General features: G+C 32.6%; 1 protein-coding gene across 5 annotated transcripts; it reads right to left on the bottom strand.

Moving 5' to 3' along the window:
* Window positions 1-1,766: 1,766 nt before the first annotated feature.
* LOC127263002 (truncated transcription factor CAULIFLOWER A-like) lies at window positions 1,767-13,638 on the bottom strand. 5 transcript variants are annotated; one of them, XM_051291907.1, is made up of 9 exons: window positions 11,168-11,493; window positions 11,009-11,085; window positions 10,425-10,506; window positions 5,471-5,535; window positions 5,267-5,366; window positions 3,814-3,855; window positions 3,000-3,041; window positions 2,241-2,350; window positions 1,767-2,099 (listed from the first exon to the last, which is right to left on the bottom strand). In XM_051291907.1, exons 1-9 carry the CDS (start codon window positions 11,255-11,257, stop codon window positions 1,979-1,981), a joined length of 729 nt encoding a protein of 242 aa, XP_051147864.1. In that variant the 5' UTR covers window positions 11,258-11,493; the 3' UTR covers window positions 1,767-1,978. The 5 variants fall into 5 exon arrangements, with proteins under 5 accessions (XP_051147864.1, XP_051147865.1, XP_051147862.1 ...); XM_051291908.1 differs by having other exon boundaries at window positions 11,009-11,077; window positions 11,202-11,489; XM_051291905.1 differs by lacking the exons at window positions 11,009-11,085; window positions 11,168-11,493 and adding an exon at window positions 13,317-13,638.
* Window positions 13,639-24,946: the final 11,308 nt, after the last annotated feature.

Below are 24,946 nucleotides of genomic sequence, written 5' to 3'. Positions count from 1 at the left end.
AAACAGAATTTAATTATATACGATATAGATGGTATATTGTACTTTTGATATTTTTCACTCTATAATTTAGAATATAAAATACTCGTGCATAATACGGATTACCCGCTAGTTATATATTTATTTGTTTTTATTTAAATATCATATCAATATTTTTTTATATTACACTAAATTATTATTTTAAATAAAAAATATAGCAAAAATCGAAATACAAAGAGTGTATTCATCTAATAATACTTTTGATTCTCATTAATACATATGTTCACACACTATACCTAATAGATATACTCTACTTACTCACAAATAATAATAATAATAATAATAATAATAATAATAATAATAATAATAATAATAAATAAAATATTAATTATTATACTACCAAAATATTTTTTCATACCTCATATACAAAAACACACTTCAAACTAAAATATTAAAGAAACTTACATATACATATAACCAAGCAAATAGTTTAATATAATGTAAATAAAAAAATAATAGTAAATAAATAGTGGGGCTCACAAAAAATATTAAAAAAAAACAAAAAAGAAAATATCACACATCATCAAATGTCAAATATATATATATATACACACATGAAATTTTAAATTTTAATTAGGCAACAATCAAACCTCACATAATATGGAAAAAGTTTTTCAGGTTTCATTCCCTATTTATTAATATCGCCTTAATTTGATTTCAGAATAGATTAAATATTAATTATTATTTGATTTCTTAAATTTTTAAAATGAGAATTCCTACAATTTTCCATATGAGTAGAGATAAGAAAATGGTTAAGTTGCAATGACACAATTCTCTTCAAAGAGATGTTATCACATAGGGCAATATAATTTTTAACTTTGAACCTTCATTTTTCAATCTCGTCAGGTACACAGGCAACCTAGAGTGAACTTTGTCTAGAACTATTCCGCCACAACGTTCACCTAAAGAACATTATCGAAAGTTAACACCTGACCTCTCGTCTATTCTCACATTTGTTCATTTTGGGTCATGAAAAATATTTTTGTCTTCATAAATACTTTACTTAAAGCGGTCCCCACTTCGCACTTGCATAAGTGACTTCTCAAAAATATTATGTTGCCTATGATCAATAGGGAGTCATTAAAGTTCAACGCTTAGCCTTCACTACTAACAGGATAATCAACACTCGCTGTTTGCTCTTTTCATTATCGAGGAATGGTGGAAAACATATCTTCAAAGTGTTGTAACGTGAACTTATGTAATTTAGTTTTCCTATTGAACCAAATTTGTGGGATTTTCACTCTTCAAGGTTAGGTGTCTACTATAGTTATTCTCAGTTTTGGTTTTTCAAACTTATTCCTCTAAGCAACTTCAAAAGTTGATCTTCGTTTAACTCTTACGTTAGCAAATTCGTTAGGTTATTCAAAGACTTCATGTAGTCCAACGAGATTACCCTTCGTAAGATCAATTCTCACATAATATTATGGCAACGACGGATGTATTGTGACTTACTGTTGTATTTTTTTTTTTAATATTAAATATATATATATATATATTTTACATTTAAATTATATTTTATTGGTTTTATATAATATAATATTATAATTAAGCATACCTTTGCAAATGAAATATTTACTTTGTAATTAGACGTTTCAAAATAAAAATATTTATACTTTCTAACTGGACGGAGAGACCGTATAATATATATACTCTATTCACTCACAAAAGTTAATAATTTAACACAACTCTCATATAATATATAATACTTTTGCCGAGTAAAAATAAGAGACTTGTACAAAATATTTCATTAGTTCATTCTAAAACAGGTATGATCTCCCTTCCAATATTTCAAGTTCAATAAAACAATCTCATGGGAGGAGAATTTCCTCAACATGGATACTTATATGCTTACAGACATACATACATATTTTGAAGTTCAATAGAACAATCTAAGCCACGACACAAATCAAATCAAATCAAATACTGGTTCAACAGCCATATATTACTCACCAGATCGATGTAACATCCATGGAACCAATTCCAAATCAGAGGGTTGATTTTGGAGGGGAATAGTGGTTCCTTCCACTTGCTCTGCGCTGCTGCTTTGAGCTTCAACTGTTTCACTGTACACCAAACAAAGATGATTATGTATGCATAGATGTGGAAGTAAAATATTCAATTCAAACCGAGGCTTGATTTATTTAATTTTTATTATTTTTATAGCTATACATGTAAATATTCATGTGTCGAATATTATTACGAACCTGAAATTCAGAGTGTTCATAGGCTGCAGCAAATCAAAACATGATGGTCTTGAATTGTTTTGCTCTTCTGGAGTGGCGGATGATGATTCTGTCTCTTTCTCCTTTTTCTGCTTTAGATATATTTATATATATATATATAGTTCAGCTCAGCTCAGTTTAGGACATTGATGTCAAACCTTCAAAGACATTCTTAAATAACTTGCATTGTTTGTATCAATCAAATGAAACTCTCCTTGTATCGGATAATTACTATAGATTGTCATTTTCCTAGAATTTGCTAAATTGATTTTCTACAAAAAATTATCGAATTCAATGCTCATTTTTATCATTCAAGCATCATATCTAATCATTATTTTAAAACAAAATTATTACATCATAAAACAAAATTTCTTTCAAAACAGCTTATAACACTTAATATTTCAATACACTTAAATAAATTATTTGTCTAAATCAGCATATATAATAAACATATACAATATCTTTACTACATTGCATCAAATCGGATCTGCCTTCTAATTTATTTTATTTTTTTCAAATCAGGTAAATTGAGGGTTTTTTAGAACTCAAAATCAATATGAACCAATATCCAATATAGTCAAAAAGTTAAATAAATAAATAAATAACTCGAAATTCCTAATTCGATTGCATATTGTAAATATTAAAAAACCTCCTTTTCTTATATTGATTCAGACTTACAGCCCTAGCTAACACTGTCTTTATATGAAAACTAGCAATTGTGTTAACTAAATGAGATGATACCTTTCTTGCGAGCAAATTGTTCTGATCCTGCAGTGCCTTATCCTGAAATAGAAAAGTTCGGTACTATTACAATATGATGTTGAAGTAATAATAAGAACAGCCTTGTCAAAGTATTAGGGGGCGATATAAAATTTTTAAAGTAAATAGGGAATTTAAGCTGAGCTTCGAAACCATAAGGAAGTAATGAACAATTTTACTTTTACTAAATTCAAATCTAGATCCATATAATGGGGATCAGTTTTCAATCTCTATATGACCGGACCGGTTAGGGTGCCGATTCGGTCAAATAAATATTGTATTCATTTGACTCAATCAACATATATAATCAAGACAAATAGTATATATTTGACAGCATATGATATAGTTTCATATAGCACATATATTGCCAACACGTAATATTATTCCACATAGCACATATATTGAAAGCACGTGATATACTTCCACATAGAGTATATTATTAAATTCAATACAACATGCTTTTATATGATACAATTATGTATTGTGTTATATAGAATCTTTCTTGATTATATGTTACAGAATCGAATCAGCATAGTACCATTTGATTTAATCAACACTCTAACCACCGTTTCATATAATTTATGCACCTATTACATTCTATCAGTTACAGAAAGTTAAAAGTGTAAGGACAAATCTTAATTAATTAAGGGAAGTAAGCATGCCTTATTGTAATTAACTGCACAATTTAATAATACTAATAATATAAAAAAAAAAAAAAAAACAGACGTAATTTTCGTATACAAGCTTTGCATGGTGAAAATATTTAAACTCATAGAAAGGGTTAACTGATTCTCACCTGCTTCTGCAACTCAGAAATGGCTTCATGCATTTGTTGGTTCTGTGAGATAAAGAAAAATTATACGTATCAAAAATTAACGACCTAAAGAATCATATAGGTGTGCATGTTTTCATTTTTTAATTTTACTTTTGTACCTTGCAATATATTAGTATAAGATATTTCTCTTAAAAATATCACACTTAACGTCTATTAGATTTAAAACATTATATCTAAGAAAAATAAAATAAAAACTCAACACATCCATGATAATGAAGGCAAATTTCGTGTTAATGATGAAAAATCAGCAAGATGTTGATTTTGAAATAATCTTTAATTCAATATATTAAATTCTTATATGATATTCTATCATTTTGTCAAAGGTAAAATGAGGTTACTTTTCAATTTAAAAAAAAAAAAAAAAAAAAAAAAAGAAAACAAAAAAAAAAAAAGTAAAAGATATTTGAGTTAGGACCAAGAGTGTATTATGCTGTCAAAATTCCCTTATCCACATTCTAAAATTATTCATCTCACATAAAATTCCCTTTCCCATATTTTAATTATTTATCTCATATATTTTTAACATTTATTGTATAGTTACAATTTCATCTATATTTTTCTTTCTTAAATAAATATATACTCTAAGCTTTCCATTTTTTACTAAATTGAATTATGTTGACCATATGTAGGTATATACATATAGTCATCTCTATTATATCAAAATTTATTATCTATAAAATTAATGTATCGAATATTTTTTGATTTGTTCTTTTATAATTTTAAATTGAAATCAATACTATTATTTTTTATAGTTTTCAATAAAAATATTATATTTTGTTTCACAAAATATCACATATTATTTAAACAAAAACTCAAATAAACATTTCAATTCAAAACAATTCCAAACCATAATCAAATAAATGCTTATTGATATATAGTGTTCAAAATACTTCACTACATGCTTTTTCTTTATTTTAGCATCATCAACCAACTTACACAATAATCACATTCTCAAAATCCATCCACATACCATCTCCTTCTCATTTAACACATACACACACACACACAAAAGTGCAAATCCAAAAAACCTCCAAAATATAAAAACAAACCCAAAAATCATCAAAACACCCCCCCCTAAGTGTATGTTAGTGTATAAATTGTTGACTATAATTATTGGATATGTTGAATAACTATATATAGGATAGGATACCTGATCTAAAAATAAACAAGATGTTGATTAGTATTAAAATAGTCTGTTCAATAGTAAAACTATTACGAAGATATTGCTTATGTATTTGTATCTAAATATGGTGTCTACAGATGCATGATATGCTGTTTTCATAATACCATATTCAATTATAATTATGAGTCTTCAAGTATATGACATGCTCACTTCAAATACGAAAAGAGCTAGTATTATAATCAGCATGTGATCTAAAAATACAAATAACAACTACAATTAATTAGTACTGACCATGCGAGACCTGATCCTTTTAAGAGATCCACAAACTTGATGTTCCAAGTTTTGCAGCTCCCTCAGAGTTAAGGAATCCAAGTCATCTCCCATAATGTTCCTGCTTGATTAGGAGAGGAAGATTAGTACGTAAGATAAGCTGGAATGCTTTGCCTATATAATATATATAATAAAGTGGAACTAGACAAGGAAAATAATCCAGACCTTTCGTTTCTCTGCAAAGCTTCCATTCGGGCCTTGACCTTTGCATGCTCTAAACTGCAACTTCGCTGCCCAAAGGTACATTTTTGGAACGCTACTATGATTTATTGTCACAATGGAAGGTGAAATATATAGAATTTCCTGCAATTTGGATGCATGGAATTGGCAAGTTGGAATGACAAAAATTAACTTGAGAATCGAGTTTGTTAATCTTGAATTTGATACTCTTCCTATATTCAGTACGGTTCCACTTCACTCATAAATTTTCGGAACTTGGACGTACTTTTATTCATAATTGGCTTGCCTCGCCAATATACCATAAATTATATTGTAATACCCCGTAAAAATAATTGCCAGAAGTTCGCCGGTAGTCGGACAATTTTATTTTGGGCTTAATTTATTTGGACATTTGTGATATTTTAAAGTGTTAAAGAGGTTTAATTTGAGTGTGGTAGTATATGAGTTTTGATTTGGCCCATTTTGGGCCTAAAAATGAAATAGGCCGATTTTCTTCTCCATTTGGTCTCTTCTTTTAAGGTGAGTAAGATTAAATTTAGATAAATGATATGTTATAATTTTTAAACTCATTTGTTGAGTCCATATGATATTTTTCAAATGGATTTGTTCTAAAAGTATTAGATTTTGCTAATTTCTTTTTAAAAAGTTGATTATAATATTCTTTGAGGCTTATGCGAAAATTATTATATGGTATTTTAAGTTGAAAATTATAGAAATTGTGAAATGAGTTTGAAACTCTAATTTTTCTATAAACTAGTTTATGAGCTTAAGGAAAATAATTTTTTATTATTTTAAATATTATGACATTGTAGTTAGATTGTGTCTATTTGAATGGATATATCATCCAAGTGTTATTTGGCAAAAATCAAATGAGATTTTAACGAACTTGTTGGATTTTTAATACTCTCCTTCTTATTTGGTTATTAGATGAAAAGGTTGTTGGACAAAAAGAATGTTGTAAGAGCAAATTTGAAAGCTCTTTTGGTTGGGACGAAAGATATTCCGTTGTTTTGCTATTTTCTCAATTCAATAAAGATTTGTAAGATTTTACTTCTGATTTTACTATTCTAACTTTCTTTTCCTTCCAAAAACATCAAATCAAACATCCAATTTTTATTTGGACAACCGTATCAACGCGTTAGAAAATAACGTAACTGCCTTGGTTGCAGCACATGAGGAGACGCGACAACAAGTGGATGTGGTTAAGACAGCGCAGACTCGGATGCAAACTTAGATAGGGGCTATACAAAACCAGATGACTAAGCAATTCATGAGTTGATGGCAACCTTGCAGGGTGGTACTAACCGTCCTACGATTATGGCCAATGACCCCACAGGATCCTCGATTGTGATTAATAGGCACAAACCTAGCGCGCCACCGACAGAAGGCCAACCGCTAGCCATCGCAAACCCAGTAGCAATTTCAAATATAACGCTGCCAATATTTAATGGTGCTGATAGAATCAGTTGGATCGGAAAGGCAAAGCATCAGTTTTGACTACACGATGTCATAGGGAATCGTCAAGTACTATTAGTAAGGATGGCCATGGAAGGAAGGGCGTTGAATTGGTTATGCAACTTTTGATCCAGGCACGATGATTCATCATGGTGTGATCGATGCAAACATCCCTACAGACCGACTTATGCGTGCCCAATGAAACAGATACATACGCTAATCATGGACGAAGGGAAGTCGTGGGACCCCGGGGTAGAACAAGTGGATGATGGAGATAGTAAGTTGTCAGGAATTAGAGATAGGGGGACAGAGGGGGAACACAGTAGATATCATGTGACCATCGTGATGGAATCTGACTCAATCATAGTCCTCCTGGACCAATCACTAGGAGCCGAGCCCGTAAATTTCAATTGGCAATTACAAAGTGTGCCAAACTTCAAGTGGATGCCATTGCTGAATTCTACACTGAGGATGAAAATAAACCATGCATTCTTCTGGAATTGGACCACAAATCCCAAACCATAAGGCCATGAGCATCTTACAAGGCATCGGACCTCCCCTAAATTACTATCCCTAATTGAAGGGATCCCATAAATCAATATCTCCTAATTGAAGGAATTCCATAGATTAAGGGATTACCAATAATCATGGGATTATAATCTATATGATTTTATTTCCTCTAGGAGTGCACTTTCTTGTATTAATTTTCATGGCTCCTCTATAAAAGGTCCCATGATTATCATTGTAAGGATTATTCATTTCAACAAAGATATTTTATAAATTGATTTTTATATCAAGACCGATTCTTGTGCATTCAAGTGATTTGAAACAAGTCGTGGTCTCTCGAATAGTACTGGAACTATTTGTGCCTTAGCTTGTATTGTCGGTTTGTTTAGAGGATTGTGAGACGTGAGCTTGATCTCTCATGTTGCCTTTCCGACTACGTCTCAATTCAAGAGAATCCAGGTTATCTCCATTAATATATATATATATCCATCCATCCCTTATTCTATCCAAGTCTTTCCAATATTATTATTACTTATTCCCGTGGAATTCGATCCGAATTGTCGTCATAGGCAAGTTCGCATCAGGATATATCCCTATTCTTGTATTCACTAGCGGACTTCACGGGTACACAAGCTATTAGGGTTTATGAAATGCTCAATGGAATACAAGTGGCAATATTTTTAGATGGTTGTGCGAGTCATAAATTCGTGTCGCAAGAATTGGTGGGGATATCGTTATACATTTTCGCTTGTTAGTGTGGATGTCATATTAGGAGTTGCGTGGCTGCAAACTTTGGGCGGCGTACAAGTCAATTAGGAAACTATTACTGTGACATATAACCATGGAAAGGATCTTATGACCCTTCAGGGAGAGCCAACCCTATTGGGCTTAGTGACGGAACCGGTGAGTTGCGTAGAGACCCGATGAGCCATATCAACAATGTTAGCCAACAGTGCAAGCCGGGTGGATCGCAAGAAAGTATCGGAATAGTATCCAAACAGGTTTGAGGAGTCGGGAAGATCACCACCAAGATGCGAGAATGATCATCGTATAAAATTCCAATAAGGTTCTGGTATGATATCCGTATGGCCTTATCGTTATGGTCACTTGCAAGCATAAGATTTGACGCATGGTGAAAAAGATGTTGACAATAGGGATCATTCACCCAAGTTCAAACCAATTCCCGAGTCCAGTGCTATTATTAAAGAAGAAAGATGAAAGGAGATTTCGTATTATTTTCGTGAGTTGAAAAAGGTGAAATCCAATTCCAACACTTCATCAAATTTTAGATGGCTAGTTGAATCAATGGTCTTTTCAAGGATAGACCTACATTTTGGGTACCACCAAATTCGAGTTCAAGAGGAAGATGTACCAAAGACGGTGTTTTGCACGCACAACAGACACTATAAGTTCTTAGTAATGCCTTTTGGGGTCACTAATACAGTGGAGACATTCCAGTTTGCGATGAATGATCTATTCTGACTGTATCTGCGTAAGATTTTACTCGTTTTCTTTGACGACATATTGGTATATAGCCATACATGAGATGAACACATAAGGCATTTGATGTTTGTGATGGAGTTGTTTCAGACGACTCAATTTACGGAGAACAAGAAAAAATGTCCATTCGGATATATGGAGGTGGAGTGTTTAAATCATGTTGTTTCCACTATAGGGGTCGTTATGGATCCGGGAAAGGTGTGTGCAGTTCAAACATAACCTACTCTAACTTCGGCTTGGGGAATTCATGGTCTCCTGGGTTTGACATAATATTATAGAAGGTTTATACGTGGATATAGGGCTCCCGCCAGGCTGTTCACCAAACGAGATTTTAGTGGAGCAGCTGGGTTTAAATGGGGAGCCAGAAGTTCTTGTTTGGTGGCCTGGTTTGGAATAACAAGGCACAGCGTGATTCACTTAGGAGGAGCTCCAACAACAATTTTTAACTCTCCGCCTTGGGGACAAGGCGTTTTCACGGGGGAGGCAATTATACCGATGAATCCCGGCAATGTCGGGAGGATCGACTGCTAGTAGTTTACTCGCGGTCGATCAAAGGGAATCAACCCACTTTAAGTTGATAGTAGCACTTTTAATTTGTTGGTAGCACTTTATTAAATTAAGTATTTTATAATTTATATTTAATTAATTTATTAGGTCTAATAATAAGATTATTGGGCCATTAGGGCCCAATAAGAAAGTCTTTAAATATGTTAGAGTCAACAAATCTTAGTGATCATCTAGGGTTTTGGAAATCAACCTTATTTTCCCTATTCAATAAAGATTCATATTTTACTACGTATCACATTTAAGCATTTATTTTGGATTAACTCCAACGGGGGAAGATATTCCGTTCTTTTGCTATTTTCCCTATTCAATAAATATTCATATTTTACTACGTATCACATTTAAGCATTTATTTTGGATTAACTCCAACGGGAGAGGATCCTCGGCATCACACTCCTCCCTGTCGCACACACTCCAACATATAGTATAAGAGATAGTCACTCTTTGAAACTTGTTCCAAGGGAAAGCAAATCCTAAGGTCAGCCAACAATGAACCATGGAGGAAACCTCTATGAACTGGTAGCAGAACAAAAAATATATATACCAGCAGTTCTTGTGCCGCTGCTTATATATGAAAGGGAGGAATTATATACAGAGTTTGCAAAGCCTGCAACTGAAATCTCTAAGAATCATGATGATAGGGAAACTAACACGACTGGAAGAGCTAGATTAGTTAAGGGCACTGATGATTCATTATTTATGCTAAAAGGATAGTTAAATTGAAGACTAGAATGCTAACTTGAAGGATTCATAAACTATCTAGAACAAGAATGTTAGTCTGTCCAGAACAAAATTTCAAATATAATTTATGTAAGAGTTAGGAATTACGAAGGTTTAGAGGATATTAAATCTTTTATGCTGGTTAATCCAAATATCACTCATACAGATTCAATCTTTCCAAGAAAATTATTACCGGTGATTCAAGATGATCCGATGCTCTCGTTGGCCTGTCAACGCCCACATGTGCTTGATAGCGTTCAAGGATTCTATCCATGCTGCAAAAAGACATTAAAGATCAAATATTAAGGTGTTGCTCCAAGCTATATTATGAATACAGTTCAACTTGTCTGAAGATTCAGATGTCAGTTTATTGCCTTTCTAGTTCAAACTATGCAGCCTCTATATTTGTTTCAACTATTTTTTGAGAGAAAATTTTGGAAAACAATATATCATATTTTATGTTCAGCTTTAGAAACAATGCTTAGTGCAGATGATAAAAGCTACACACTAACATAGGAGGAGACATTCATTTGAAAAAGAGAACCATTATTTTTTATGTTCAAGCTCGGTTCTTTCTTTCTTTTTTTTCTTTTTTTCTATTTCTTTAATATACAGTCCTTATAATTTTATATGAAAATAGATTATTTTTCTCATAAAAACATTACTTAATTCAAATCTCAAAAGCAAAACACAAACCAAACACAATTTAAGGATACGAATTGGCTAACACTTGTTAGTTAGGGTGTGTTTCTTTTGTCTAATTTCCGCCGAACTTACTGTACAAAGACTGTAGAGGGTGAGAGAGGCGCGAAACCATGCCTAATCCGACCATCTCTGCGCCCTATCCTGTAGGCCTGAACACACCCTTCAATTAGCGATTTTTTTATTTTTTATTTTTGTTTAAAATAAAAATTGAATTTATGACACACAGCCAACCCCAACACAAATCCGTTCACGAGACAAAGCATACCCACAAGCCTTTTGAATAGGTTTCGTGCGACGGCGACGGAATGATTCCCGCAACATGCTCGACGATGGCGGAAGGGCGGACGCCCAAACTGTAATGACGGCTGAAGGTCCACTAGTACACGGGAGAAGAAGAGGAGGAAGAAGAAGGGAGAATCGAAAAAAAAAAAGAAGGGAGAAAAGGGGACGAAGAATAAAATGAGCAGGAGGGAAAAGAAGAGAAAGAAGAAGAAAATGAAAAAGGGAGAAGAAGGGGAGGTGCGGCGGCGGCGGTAGGAGAATTTTTTTGGGTTAAATCGGTGGTTTTTGTCTTATTTTTTTAATATATTAATAATTAAAAATAATAAATTAAGGGTGTGTTTGTCAGGGAAATTGGATTTTAAAGTTCACTATTCTTCCTATTTTTTTTCTCTAAAATATTAAATCAAACACCAATTCTTTTATTTTTATATTATATTAAAAATTAATTTTAATTCGCATCAACGTCTATTTATATCACATCATACAACTATTAAAATTCAAAATTTTTATTATTCAAATTCCAACTCAAACTCCAGATACCCAAACAAACACACCCTAAATTTATTTAATTTAATATAATTAATAACTATATAATTAATAACTATCAAACCTATAACACCGAAGGAACACAAAAAATCAAACTTAACCTAAAATTCAAACTCAATCCAAACTCAAACCAAATTTCTCTCAAACCACTCAAAATAGATTTGCCTAAACGGTTCAAATCGCCGGTTACGATTTGTCAGAATTTCAAACCGAAATCGAACCGTCCGAATGACGATTTCGATTACAATTTGACGGTTTCAATTACGGTTTATAAACCGACGATTTCAGTTTAAAAATCGCCAATTACAGTTTGAACCGCCGATTTATATTACTTTTTTTTCTGATTTTTTCTTAATATTAATTTTTACTATTAATTTTGATTTCGATTTTAATTTACTGAATCTTTGTATTTTTGTAAAAGAGTTATATAAATAATACTTCATTTTTATAAAATAATTATTTATCAATTTATTAATTAAGAATTAAGAATACAATTATAATGTATACAATTATTTAATAAGTTAATTTTTAAATTAAATCATACTATTAGAATTATTTAAAAAAAAAAAAAACCGTCAACACCGCCGGTTTCGGTTCAAACCACCGGTTTGTTTCATCAAATATAGGCAGTCGGATCTGCATAAATTAATCTTGACCGTTCATTTTAAAAAGATAAACTCATCCAAACCGCCGGTTCAATTCGGTTCCAAACCGGCGGTTCAAACCCGAACCGCCGGTTTGGGCAGGCATAAACCGCCGGTTCAAACCGTAAATCGGCGGTTTACAGTTTGGCTCAAACACAAATCGAAATCGAACCGTCGGATTGACGATTTCGGTTCGGTTTGAGCCCGATTTCGGTTCAAACCGAAACCGCCGGTTCACAAATCAGAAACGGACGGTTCGAACCGGGGGTTCGGAACCGAACGAGCAAGTCTTAACTCAAAAGAAACACAACCTTAGTTTTAATGATTAAGATTTGATTCCTAAATCAGGGTCTGTAAAATGCAAAATAGAGCTTTATCATTATGTGATTGATCGAAAATGTATTTGCAAGAACTTGAATGTAGCCTCTTATTTTACCAAGCAAAATAATGATAAGATTTGGATAATGGGAAAGTAAAACTTCATTTTAACACCTCAGATGATAATTCTTCACTTTTCACTGCTGCATAGATTAATATTCAAGAGAAGACTTAGAATATATTAAAAAATCAGAACATAAAAACAGGTGAATATCTTAAAGGATAATAGTTTGCATGAAAAATAATAATAATAATAATAATAATAATAATAATAATAATAATAAGTAGAATGATAAAACTATTATTCTAAGTCTGCACAAATTCTGAAAAACAAGGCTAAAAAAAAAAAACAAAAAAATAAAAAATAAAACACCCAACAAAAAAAATCAGCAACAAATTCCAACCGGTGTCGAAACGCAAACAAACAAAGCAACCATTTCATGAACAAAAAATAACATACAACAAATCTAACGCCTGCGCAGTACGAAAAACCGAAGGTAAAACAACGCAAAACCCCAAATTTTACTCACCACGAATCGGTCGCGTACTCAAAGAGCTTTCCTTTTGTGGAGAAAATCACCAATCCGACGTCAGCGTCGCAGAGCAAGGAGATCTCGCGCGCTTTCTTCAGCAGTCCAGATCGTCTCTTGGAGAAGGTCACCTGCTGGTTCACCTTATTCTCAATTCTCTTCAGCTCCACCCTTCCCCTCCCCATCCTACCACCGGAAAACAAGGAAGACAAAAATCAAATCAAAATCTGCGCAGGGTGAGAGAGAAGAGAAGATTTTTGGAATTGTTGGACGCGTGTGTGTGTGTGTTTGCGCATTCGGAAACATAAACAATCGTTAGATGCACTGTGATGGTGGTTTTGTAATACCACGGCGGTTTCGTCACAGCCGCTGTCGATTCATGGTTGGCTCAAGAGATTTTGAGCGGTGCGATACGCGACGCGTGTCATCGGATCTTCTCAGCCTTTGTTGTTTGTACGTGTAGATTATTCTTTCATGTGAGCCGTCATTTGGTGTTAAATTCCTTTCCTACCCTCGTACCTATTGCTACTCCCTGGTCCCTCTTTAGCTTAATTTATGTAAATTTGTTTAGATGAAAATATTAAAAAAATAATTATATATTTTGTTATTTTTTACTCTCGATGAAGTTTTTCGTCAGGATATGGTATTTTATATATTATTAAGTTATTAATAATAAATTAAAATAATATTTTATTATTTTTTATATGTGTATATATTATTAAGTTATTAATAATAAATTAAAATAATATTTTATTATTTTTTATATGTGTAGTATTGTTAGTATTTTAAGGGTGTGTTTGTTTGGATGTTTGAATTTTGAGTTGGGATTTGAATAGTAAAATTTTGAATTTGAATAGTTGTATGATGTGATATAAATAGGTGATGATGTGATGTTTTGAATGTAAAATTGATTTTTAGTATAATATAAAAAATAAAAAATAGATGTTTCATTTGATGTTTTTTGGGGGGGGGGGGGAATTTTGGATGAATAGTGAGATTTGGACCAAATCTCTCAACCGAACACATCCTTAATATTTTAAGAATTATATCTCAATAAAATATATGCACCATATATATCATTTTGTAAACAATAAAATTTTATACAATACAAATGAATAAAATAATATATTTATTTATTATCGTTACCATAAATTAGTTTTATAAAAAATAAGGAGTTTTAAAAGTAGATAAAAATATTTGTTAATTGATGAGAGAAATAGAAATAAAGGAATTTTGAATAGGTCCTACGTATAAGATGTTAGAAGTTTAATTAAATTGATTTATATTTGTTAAGTATATTTAAGAGTGATAAGTTTACTAAAAATGGAAAAGGGCGGGTCGTACCAAAAAAGGATCATATGTGGCAGTACGGAAGTAGTATTATTTAAATAATCCTATAAATTATTTATTTTCTTAATATTTTTTTCAATACACATTACAAATAATTTCATATATATATTTATTTATATATTAATATTCTAACATTAATTTTATATATCATAAGGATTTTTACGATAAAAAATTATCCTTAACTATCATTAAAATAGAATATTTATTAATTTAGTATAAAAAATAAATATTTATTTTTCAAGTGGATAAATGGAGTAATATTTTAATATTAAAAAAAAGGTAAAGTGTTTTTTAATCCAGTAACTAGACTTCCTTGTCATTTTAGTTCGGTAAGTCTGTCACAAACTAGTCTTATAAGTAAAAATTTTTTTGTTGTTTTAGTTATCCGACGCCGGAGACGCTCGCTTGGCTCGCCGGAAGCCACGTGTCCGCCAAGTGTTCCGCCAGATCAGCGACACCTGACGGACACGTGGATTTTATTTTTTATTATTTTAATTTTTTTTTTTCAATTGGACTGAATAAAAAAAAATTAAAAAAGCAAATACAATTAAAAATAAGTTTAAAATCAATTTTTTTTTAAAAAAAAATAGAAAAATAAAAAAATAATAATAAAATCCACCTGGCGGACACATAGCTTCCGGTGAGCCACGCGGGTGTCTCCGACGTCAGAGGACTAAAATAGCGAAAATTTTTCACATATGGGACTAGTTTGCGACAGACTCTACCTACGGGACTAAAATGATAAATGGTTCAGTTACGGACTAAAAAAACAGTTTACCCTTAAAAAAAATCTTAAATAAAAACTATATTATATTCAGTTTTTTCTTAGCTGAAAATACTATTTTTACTATTTTGTCTCTTTCATTCAAAAATATTAATTCTCTGTTACAGTAAAATCTAATTACACATTAATACCAATATATTTTAAATTTTTATATAAATTATAAATATGTATACATTAAATTAAAATGGACAAAATATTAAAACTATTTTATTCACTTTTAAAAATTAATAAAATATTATTATTTTTTAATTTATTAGAAATGATACATTTGGATAGTGTGGAGAGTAAGTTTTATTAAAAACATAATAAAAAGTGGAGTAAGAAAAAAAAAAAAAAAAGTCATTATTTGTTAAATTTAAATAATAAAAATAATTTTTTTTTAATATATAAAATAAGTATATTTTTAACGACAATTCAGAAAAATAATATTAATAATGTTATGGGAGAGTGTCAATACTACATTTTAACCCTTAAGGAAATTTAGCATTACCAATTTTTAGTTGAATATATACCTTTTTGTATTACCATTTTTTTCTTTTTGGATATTCTATTTGTATTTTGGATTTTAAATTTGAATAATTATTTTTTAAATTCTTTGTTTGCTCGGAATATTTATTTGAGTTCCTTTTTCTGTTATACATTCACAATTTCATTATTTATATTTTAATATATAATAATTAATTGATCATTATCTTTTATTAATTTTTCAATAATTTTTATAATAAATGCATGCTATTTTTTATCTACTTTATTTTTATATTAAAATATTACTTTTTTTCGTTTCAACTCAATGGATTTTTGTATTATTTTTGCACGTCCTATTCAAAAATATTTATTTTATATTCTAGTAAAAAAAAATTATATACAGATATCAAAATATTTTTAATTTTTACAAAAATATTTATTATTTTGTACTTATAAGAAAAAATATATATATTAAAATCATTTTACATATTCTCACTAACTAATAAAAAATGTATAATATATTACAAATATATATATATATAATAAGAACAGATGAAGTATTATTGCTTAATCTCCTTAGCTATAATATATTACAAATATATATATATATAATAAGGACAGAGGAAGTATTATTGCTTAATCTCCCTAGCTACGAAATGACATAAATAATATAGACCAATGGAATATTATTTTTATTAACAATAGTACTAATTGAATAGTACAAATTAAAAGGTAAAAATTAACATGTTTCATATTTCATTTTTTGATGAATTTATTTCTTTTATTATGGGTATAAGAAATTATGTTGGTAATACTTCAATCTGTTCTTTAACCATCTATCCTATTTTCTATTTTGATTCGTCCCATAACAAAATATTCATTTTTTTTAGTTATTGTACTATCTACCTAATATTACAAATATCATTCAAATTTACAATATATTCACAAATGTCATTACCTTTATATCATACAATACTAATAAGGTTACTTTTGTTTTTTTAACTTTTATTTCTACCACATCCCAATATAATACTAATATTTCTAAAACTTTGTGCAAAAAGCAAATAGATAGATAGATATGGACGGACGGAGTATAAAAAATTTTAGGCAAAATTGCTCATAACTTTTTTGTGGTTTCAAAACTCAGCGTAAATCCTTCCTTACTTAAACAATTGCATGGCGCTCCATTTAACTTTGAAAAACGTTCAATAAAACCTCTTATTGGTTTCGAAACTCAGCGTAAATCCCCATTTTACTTTAAAAATTGCATGATGCCCCCCTTATACTTTCAAAAATATTGCATAAAACCTCCTCACCATGCAAAAGAATATAGTTAGGAAATCATCTTCTATTGTTTGTGTTTTAACTATATTTTTTATTTCAGGTCCGACACTTATTCTCATGGTTGGTTATCATTCATGTTAATTCACATTATGCACCATTTTTTCCTTTTTATTCTCCCTTCTTTCACCTATATTCCGAACTATTGTGATGCAAATGCAACCCAATGATTCAGAAACTCGCAAACCACAGGGAATAAAGAAAAAGAAAGATGTGGAATTTGGTGGAAGGATAGGGATGAAAAGGATATGGATAGAAGGATACTTTGGGCTCTCGATTCACAAGGTTGATCGGATAGGCACCGCGCGAGAACTAAGTAACACGCAACACAAAATCTCTAAACCAAACAAGGAATAACAACGGATAATTTGGATTCTCGATCCACATGGTTGATCGGATAAGCACCACGTGAGAACTAGGCTTCGGGTAATTAGTCTAAGTGGTTTAGGTGGCCTTTGGACGACCATATCATCTCCCTTTTCTTGAAGAAGTTTTGTTGTTCGGCAGAATAACTTCATCGTCTCCTACATCATATGATGCGGACTTCCAATCTTCAAGGATTCAAATGCCCGTTGGATCCCATCACTCGAAGCCGAGCTTGTCAATTTCAAAGAATCCATCATTGCATTGACTCGAAGATTTTTCGTAGAGAATCAATTTAAAAATGATGTTTGGAGACTACTTAGCCCTCACCTGACACTACTTCAATAGGAACTCCAAAAATCAGAATTGAAAGAACAAGAGAATCCCTAATTTTGAAAGATTATTAAAGAATTTCAAGTTTGTAGACATTATCATGAATGCATTCCAACACTCGAAATAACCATCGCCACGGGGAGTAAGTTTTGACTTTCGAAATTCTGGAAATCTTTCATTCCTTAAGTGTAGCCAAACCCAATCTGTTATCTTGAATACAACCTTCTTGCGCCCACGGTTAGCTTGTTTTGGGTATTTATCAGCTGTCTTTCGTAGGTTATCTCAAACTTGTGAATGAAGTTGTTAGACAAATTTAGGTTTTTTTCTTCGATCAAAACTAACAAGCTAATTTCATGGTAATAGCATAAGATGAAGATGAGTTAATGGGTTAAAACCGTAAACAACCTCAAATAGAGAACAATTCGTAGAGCTATGACTCATACGGTTATATGGAAATTCAGCATAAGCTGAACATTCTTCCCAACTCTTCAAATTCTCATTAACTAAGGCACATAACAAGCTACCCATAGCTCGATTAACAACTTCAGTTTGACCATCAATTTGTGGGTGGTGTGATGTGGAAAACATTACATTTGTACCTAATTTAGCCTAAAGTGTTTTAAAACAATAGCTTAAAAATTGAGAATCCCTATCAGAAACAATGGATTGCGGAACACCATGCAATCTAAGAACCTCTTTGAAAAATACTGAAGCAACATGAGAAACATCAATGTTTTTTGTGTATGTAATAAAATATGCCATTTTTTAAAATCGATCAACCACAACAAATATTGAATCTTTACCAGACCTACTCTTAGGCAAACATAATATGAAATCCATAGAAATATAACCCAAGGGGATTCAAGAATAGGTAGAAAAGTATACAAACCATGTGGATGAACAGTAGACGTCGAAGAGAGGCATATTGTACACCGACAAATTGTGGCTTCAACTTCGGCTTTCATTCGTGGCCAAAAAATGTGTTCCTGTAGAAAATTAATTGTCTTGTTCCTACCAACGTACCATCAAACCCCCATAATGACTTTCTCAAATAAACAAAACTCTCAAAGAGTATCTAGGATGCACAATTTATTTTATCACAACAAATACCCATCATGTACACGATATTTTTCAAATGCAAGTGAATTACATTTAGCAAATATATCGGAGAAATCAGGGTCAGTTACATATAATTCTTTCAAATAAGAAAAACCTAATATCTTAGACTCAAGTCTGGTAACAAGTTGACATGGATGTACGAACATCAAGATTCACAGTTTCAAAACCTCCAATCGGATGAGATTCGAGAACCTAAGAGAAAGCGTGTTGAAAAATTACAAAGTTTGATGATGAAGTTTGAAAGCTGAGAAGTAATTAAAGCCCATGTTGCAATAGCCGAAGACTTGTCGATGGATGCTGAGGTTGGAGCTTGCAACGCCTTAATTGGACAAATAAGAGAAAAGTTGTGTAGACTTAGGAGTATGCTAAAATATAGGATTTAATATGTAATTTACATAAACCTAGGATTGGACATGCATTAAATGGGGACCATCCCTTGGGACCACTTCTATATAATATAGAACCTCACATGATGACTCTCATATGCAAGGAGGGGACCATTAGGCTATTTATCACTCATTAAGAGATTACATTCATCCCACATTATAAAATATATCTACTTTCTCCTTCCCCCACTCCTGTAAATTGGTACCTTTAGTTCCTTTGTAAGACACACCGTACAAATTTATATTTTAATGACTATTTGATCATATATGATCATTTTCTTTTATGGAAAGCTATGCTTAATAGAAATACTTTCTTTTTTAGTCTAATATTTTATGGAATGTAATTTCATTGCATGCTCCATGGGGTTTAGTTTCAAAATTAGGGTATTAGTATAAAGCCTTAATTTCGTGGCATTTGGGGAAGGTGAATGAGCTCTCAAAAATGTCGACCAAGGTGGTGTCTTCGTAGAGGACGGTTCGATGCTAGAAAGGTATCGAGTCGTGCTTACGTTAGTACTTACTTATGTTTGTTTCTCTTTCAATTATTTTTTTTCTTGCTTTATTCATTCCGTTTAGTTATATCGTTACTTTTTTTTTTTGCGTAGTTAGTTCTGTTTAGTAGTTTGTTCTTTGTTCTTGCTTTAATAGTTAGTTCCGCTTAGTAGTGTATTCTGTGTTCTGTGTAATTGATCAATTCGGTCCATGACACAAGTGGGGGATACTATCCTTTGGGACCACTTATATATATAAGTCTATCTCACGTGTTTCTCACATGCAGAGGGGGGGACCATTAGCTAGGTGTCACTCATTGGGAGATTACTTATACAAAACCCATCTCACCAAAGAAATAGGACTCTTAGGGTGATCGGTAAGACACACCAAAGAAATATATTTTTATGAATATTTGATCATTTATGATCATTTTCTTTATGGAAAGTTATGCTTGATACCAATACTATCTCTTTTAGTCTAATATTTTATGGAATGCAATTCTATTGCATGCTTCATGGGGTTTAGTTTCACAATTCGGGTTTGAGTATAAAGCCTCAAGTTCGTGGCATTTGGGGAAGGTGGAAGAGCTCTTTAAAGTGTCAACCGAAGTGGTGCCTTCGTGGAGGATGGTTCGATGCTAGAAGGGTATCGGGTCGTGCTTATGTTAGTACTTACTTAGGTTTGCTTCTGTTTCGATTATCTCTTTTCTTGCTTTATTCGTTCCGTTTAGTTAGTTTGTTTCTTTTTTCTAGCGTAATTAGTTCCGTTTAGTAGCTTGTTCTTTCTTATTGCTTTATTAGTTAGTCTTGCTTAGTAGTTTATTCCGTATCTTGTGTAATTGATCAATTCGGTCCATGACAGTCCCCCAACTTGAGCATGTGCAAACCTAGATTTGTATAATTATATATTAAATCCTCTATTTTAGCAAACTTCTAGGTTTGTACAACTTTTCCGTTAGTTGTCCGATTGAGGCGTTGCAAGCTCCAATGTAACTTTTACAACCATGACACTCGCCCTAGGCTTTCCATCAAGTCCTTGCATGTTGTAACATAATCCGTCGGTTGGGCTCCAATTCTCTAAATTTTTTTATCAAGTCTTGTAATTTTTCAATGCAAGCTTTCGCTCGAGCTCGGGAGACTGGTCCGATTGGAAAATGCGGAATCGCAAGTCCCGATATTTTTGCATCAATGTCATCCTCTCCCCCTTCAGAAGGTTGAGCCATCAACCGTTGTGATTCCTCATCGGCTCGATCATGGAGTGATAAATCTGCAATATTAAAAGTAGGATTAATACCATATTCATCCGGAAGTTCCAAAAGGTATGCATTATCATTAATTCTTTCAAGCACTCGTAATGACCCATCTCATCGGGGTGATAGCTTAGTACGTCGCCTTGCGGGAAACCTTTCCTTTCTCATGTGAACCCAAATCCAATCTCCGGGATGCAATATTACAGCTTTAGGGCTGCGGTTAGCGTAATTAGCATATACCTCCGTAGATTTTTCTATACTTTCTTTGACATTCTTATGAAGTTCCTTTATATGTCTCTCTCGTTCCCTACCATTAACCTTTAAGAACTTATTGCTAGAAAATTGTAAAAGATCAGTAAGCGTTAGTGGGTTCATTCCATAAACTACTTTAAACGGTGACATGTGTTTGGTTGTGTGGGTATGTCTATTGTATGCAAATTTAATGTAAGGAAGACATTCATCCCAATTTTTACCATGTGAATTCACTTAATTCTAAGGAGATTACCCAACACCCGATTTATCGCATCTGTTTGTCCGTCAGTTTTGGGGTGATAGGATGTGGAGAAAAGAATAGTATCAATTTCGTGCCACAATAATTTCCAAAAGTAACTCACAAACTTTGCATCATGATCTCAAACAATAGACCTTGGCACTCCATGAAGGTGTATTGTCTCCTTGGAAAACAGTTTGGCGATGTGATGGGCATCACTTGTCTTTGCACAAGGAATGAAATGCGTCATCTTGGAAAACCTATCAACCATAAAAAAAAAATAGAATCTTTAGCACGTGGAGTTCTAGGTAAAATCAATACAAAATCCATACTAATATCAATCCAAGGTCTCTCAGGGGGTGGAAGAGGCATGTAGAGTCCATGTGGCTTAAGTGTTGACTTGGCCTAGAGGCATGACACGCATCGAGAAATATAATCTGCAACTTGCTTACGCATTTCAGGCCAATAAAATTGCTCTCCAAGAGCTTCTATTGTAGTATTCTTCCTAAAGTGGCCCATCATGTCACCATCGTGAACTTCTTGTATTAGTAACTCCCGAATAGAACATCTTGGGATACAAAGTCGATTATCGTAATACAAAAATCCCTCGTGTCTGCAATACTTATCATGCCCATGCAATTCACACAAAGCATACACATCTTTGAAATCTTCATCAGTGTGGTATAATTTCTTAACATACTCAAATCTTAATAAATGCTTGGACACGTATGAAACTTAAGCATACCTGCGTGATAGTGTATCCGAGAAAATAGGTAAAATAGCAAAAAATCCCCATGTGGTTTGCGAAATTGGCTGAAAACCCCCTATGGTTCTACAATTGCAATTTACCTATCTGTGGTTTTGAAAACGTTGCAAAAAATATCCTTTCCGTTAATATTTAACAAAGATGGTAAAAATGCACCTGAAGTGCAATTGGTATAAAAAAAAATAATATATAACAGGGGTCAAATTACAAAAATACCTTCATAATATTAATTTGACTAAAAGTCAAGATCTAAAATCTTCTTATTCTTTTTGACGCACGCCGCACCAGAAACAAGCTCCTTTATTGCTACCTTTCTTACCAACCTTGAGCACACCAGCGTGGGTCGCCATTGCTGGAGAGAGGAATAAACACATGAAGTCGAACCCACATAATCAGATTGTGAAAATCAACACATGATTTGGTTGAATCAATTTATCGAACACTTAGTGTGTGAGAATGAAGAGATAAGATTTCATGGTTGATGAGGCGCCATCGATTCAAACATAGCTGAATGAACAACATCAAACAACCAAAACTATACACCCAATTGTCTCAAACACCAAACAAATCAAACAAAATTGATTCAATTTCAGGCTGAATAGGCTTAAAGAGTGATATGACTTATTTTAACTCAATAAATTAACTCAGACCACCTCCCTCTTTTTCCCTCTCCTCAATCATATATGTACATTCATATATATATATACGTTTAAATATGTGCATATAATTAGGAGAGGATTAATTAATAAAATTAATTGATAACCACAATTAGATTGTTTATAGTATTATGAGAAATTTAGGAGAATATACTTTAAGAAGAAACAACAGGACACTAAAATCACTATGCAAACAACCAATTAAACTGGTGAAGCTAGGCGAATAGAGCAGTGGAGGAGTCTCAGGTCGGCGGCAGCGGCGGTGAGGACTGAGGAAGACGAAATAGTTGTGGCGTATGTTATAGTATGTATGTATGTTGTTACAACATGTATGGATGTGTGTATAATGAAGAAAGAGTTAGGGCATAACGGTCAATATTAAAAAAGTTACCGTCAATCCAATTTTGAGTGTGAGGGCGAGTATGCAACGTTTTTTAAACCATAGATAGGTAAATTGGAATTTTAAGACCATAGGGGGTTTTAAGCAATATTCGCAAACCACAAGGGGAAATTTTGCTTTTTTGCCGAAAAAAAGATTATTCTTTCCCTTTTTGTACTTGATGGTGTATGGAAATGACTCAATAAAATACCTATCGTGCGTGCCTTTGATTTAGTTGTTGTTGCCCCCTCAAGTGCTTCAAGGTCTCATGATCGGTGTATCACAAACTCTCGTGGCATAAAAATTTTTTGTCATGTCTTTAAAGCCCGTACCACCTCATACAACTCCTTGTCATATTTAGAGTAATTTAAGGTAGCCCCTCCAAATTTCTCACTATGATAGGCTATGGGTCGACCTTCTTGAAGAAAACATACACCCATGTTTTTTCCCGAAGCTCACACTCAAGCTCAAAGGTCTTCTCAAAATTTGGTAGCACAAGTATTGGTGCTTGAGTAAGCTTTGCTTTCAATGTCTTAAACGCTTCTTGGTGTGCTTGTTCCCATTTAAAAGAGACCTTTTTTTTAGCAAGGACGTGAGAGTAGCAGCGATTAAGCAAAAACCAGACACAAACCTCCAAAAAAATCCACACATTCTCAAAAACCTCATAATTTCTTCCACATTCATTGGAAGTGTCCATTCTTTAGTTTCCTTTACTTTTGTTTCATCAACCTTCAAGCCATCTTCGCTAACTACAAACCCAAGGAAAACAACTTCTTTGTGTGGAATATGTACTTTTTAAAATTAGCATAGAGTTGTTCTATCCTTAACCGTTGAAAGACAATTTGCACATGCTCCACATGTTCCTCTTCACTTTTATTGTAGACAAGAATATAATCAAAGTAGAGTACAACAAATTTACCGATGAAAGCACGTAGAACATGATTCATTAAATGCATGAAAATACTAGGAGCATTAGTTAGACCATGGCATTACCAACCATCAAATCTAGCTTGGTTTTAAATGCCGTTTTCCACGCATGCCGGATTGCATACGAATCTGGTGGTATCCACTCCGAAGGTCAATCTTGGAGAAAATTCTCGCTCCATTGATATCATCAAGCAAGTCATCAATGCGCGGGATTAGGTGTCGATACTTAATTGTAATTGCATTCACCGCTCTATAATCCACACATATCCTCTAAGTTTCATCCTTTTTGGGGACAATGATAACAAGAACAACACATAGTGATAAGCTCTCCCGAACCATCCTTTCTCAAGAAGGTCTTAGACTTGTTTTTTAATTCTCTTTATTCTCATCTAGGTTGCACCGATACGGAGGACAATTTAGAATCGAAGCACGGGGTACAAAGTCAATTTGATGCTCTATCCCGTGAAAGGATGGTAGTCCTTTTGGTAGTTCCTCCAGATATACATCATTTATCTCTTCAAGCATCCTAG

The sequence above is a fragment of the Andrographis paniculata genome, unplaced genomic scaffold, assembly GCF_009805555.1.
Source record: "Andrographis paniculata isolate CXL003 unplaced genomic scaffold, ASM980555v1 Contig66END, whole genome shotgun sequence".
Classification (NCBI taxonomy): Eukaryota; Viridiplantae; Streptophyta; class Magnoliopsida; order Lamiales; family Acanthaceae; genus Andrographis; species Andrographis paniculata.
Note: the sequence above shows the minus strand (reverse complement) of the source record. Positions and strands in the feature narration are given on the sequence as shown.

Coding starts and splice junctions, on each gene's coding strand:
- LOC127263002 (XM_051291905.1), bottom strand. CDS start 13,501: ATGGGGAGGGGAAGGGTGGAGCTGAAGAGAATTGAGAATAAGGTGAAC. Junction 10,507..13,316: donor GAGTACGCGACCGATTCGTG/GTGAGTAAAATT, acceptor GTCTTTTTGCAG/CATGGATAGAATCCTTGAAC. Junction 2,351..2,999: donor ACAATTTGCTCGCAAGAAAG/GTATCATCTCAT, acceptor ATATATCTAAAG/CAGAAAAAGGAGAAAGAGAC.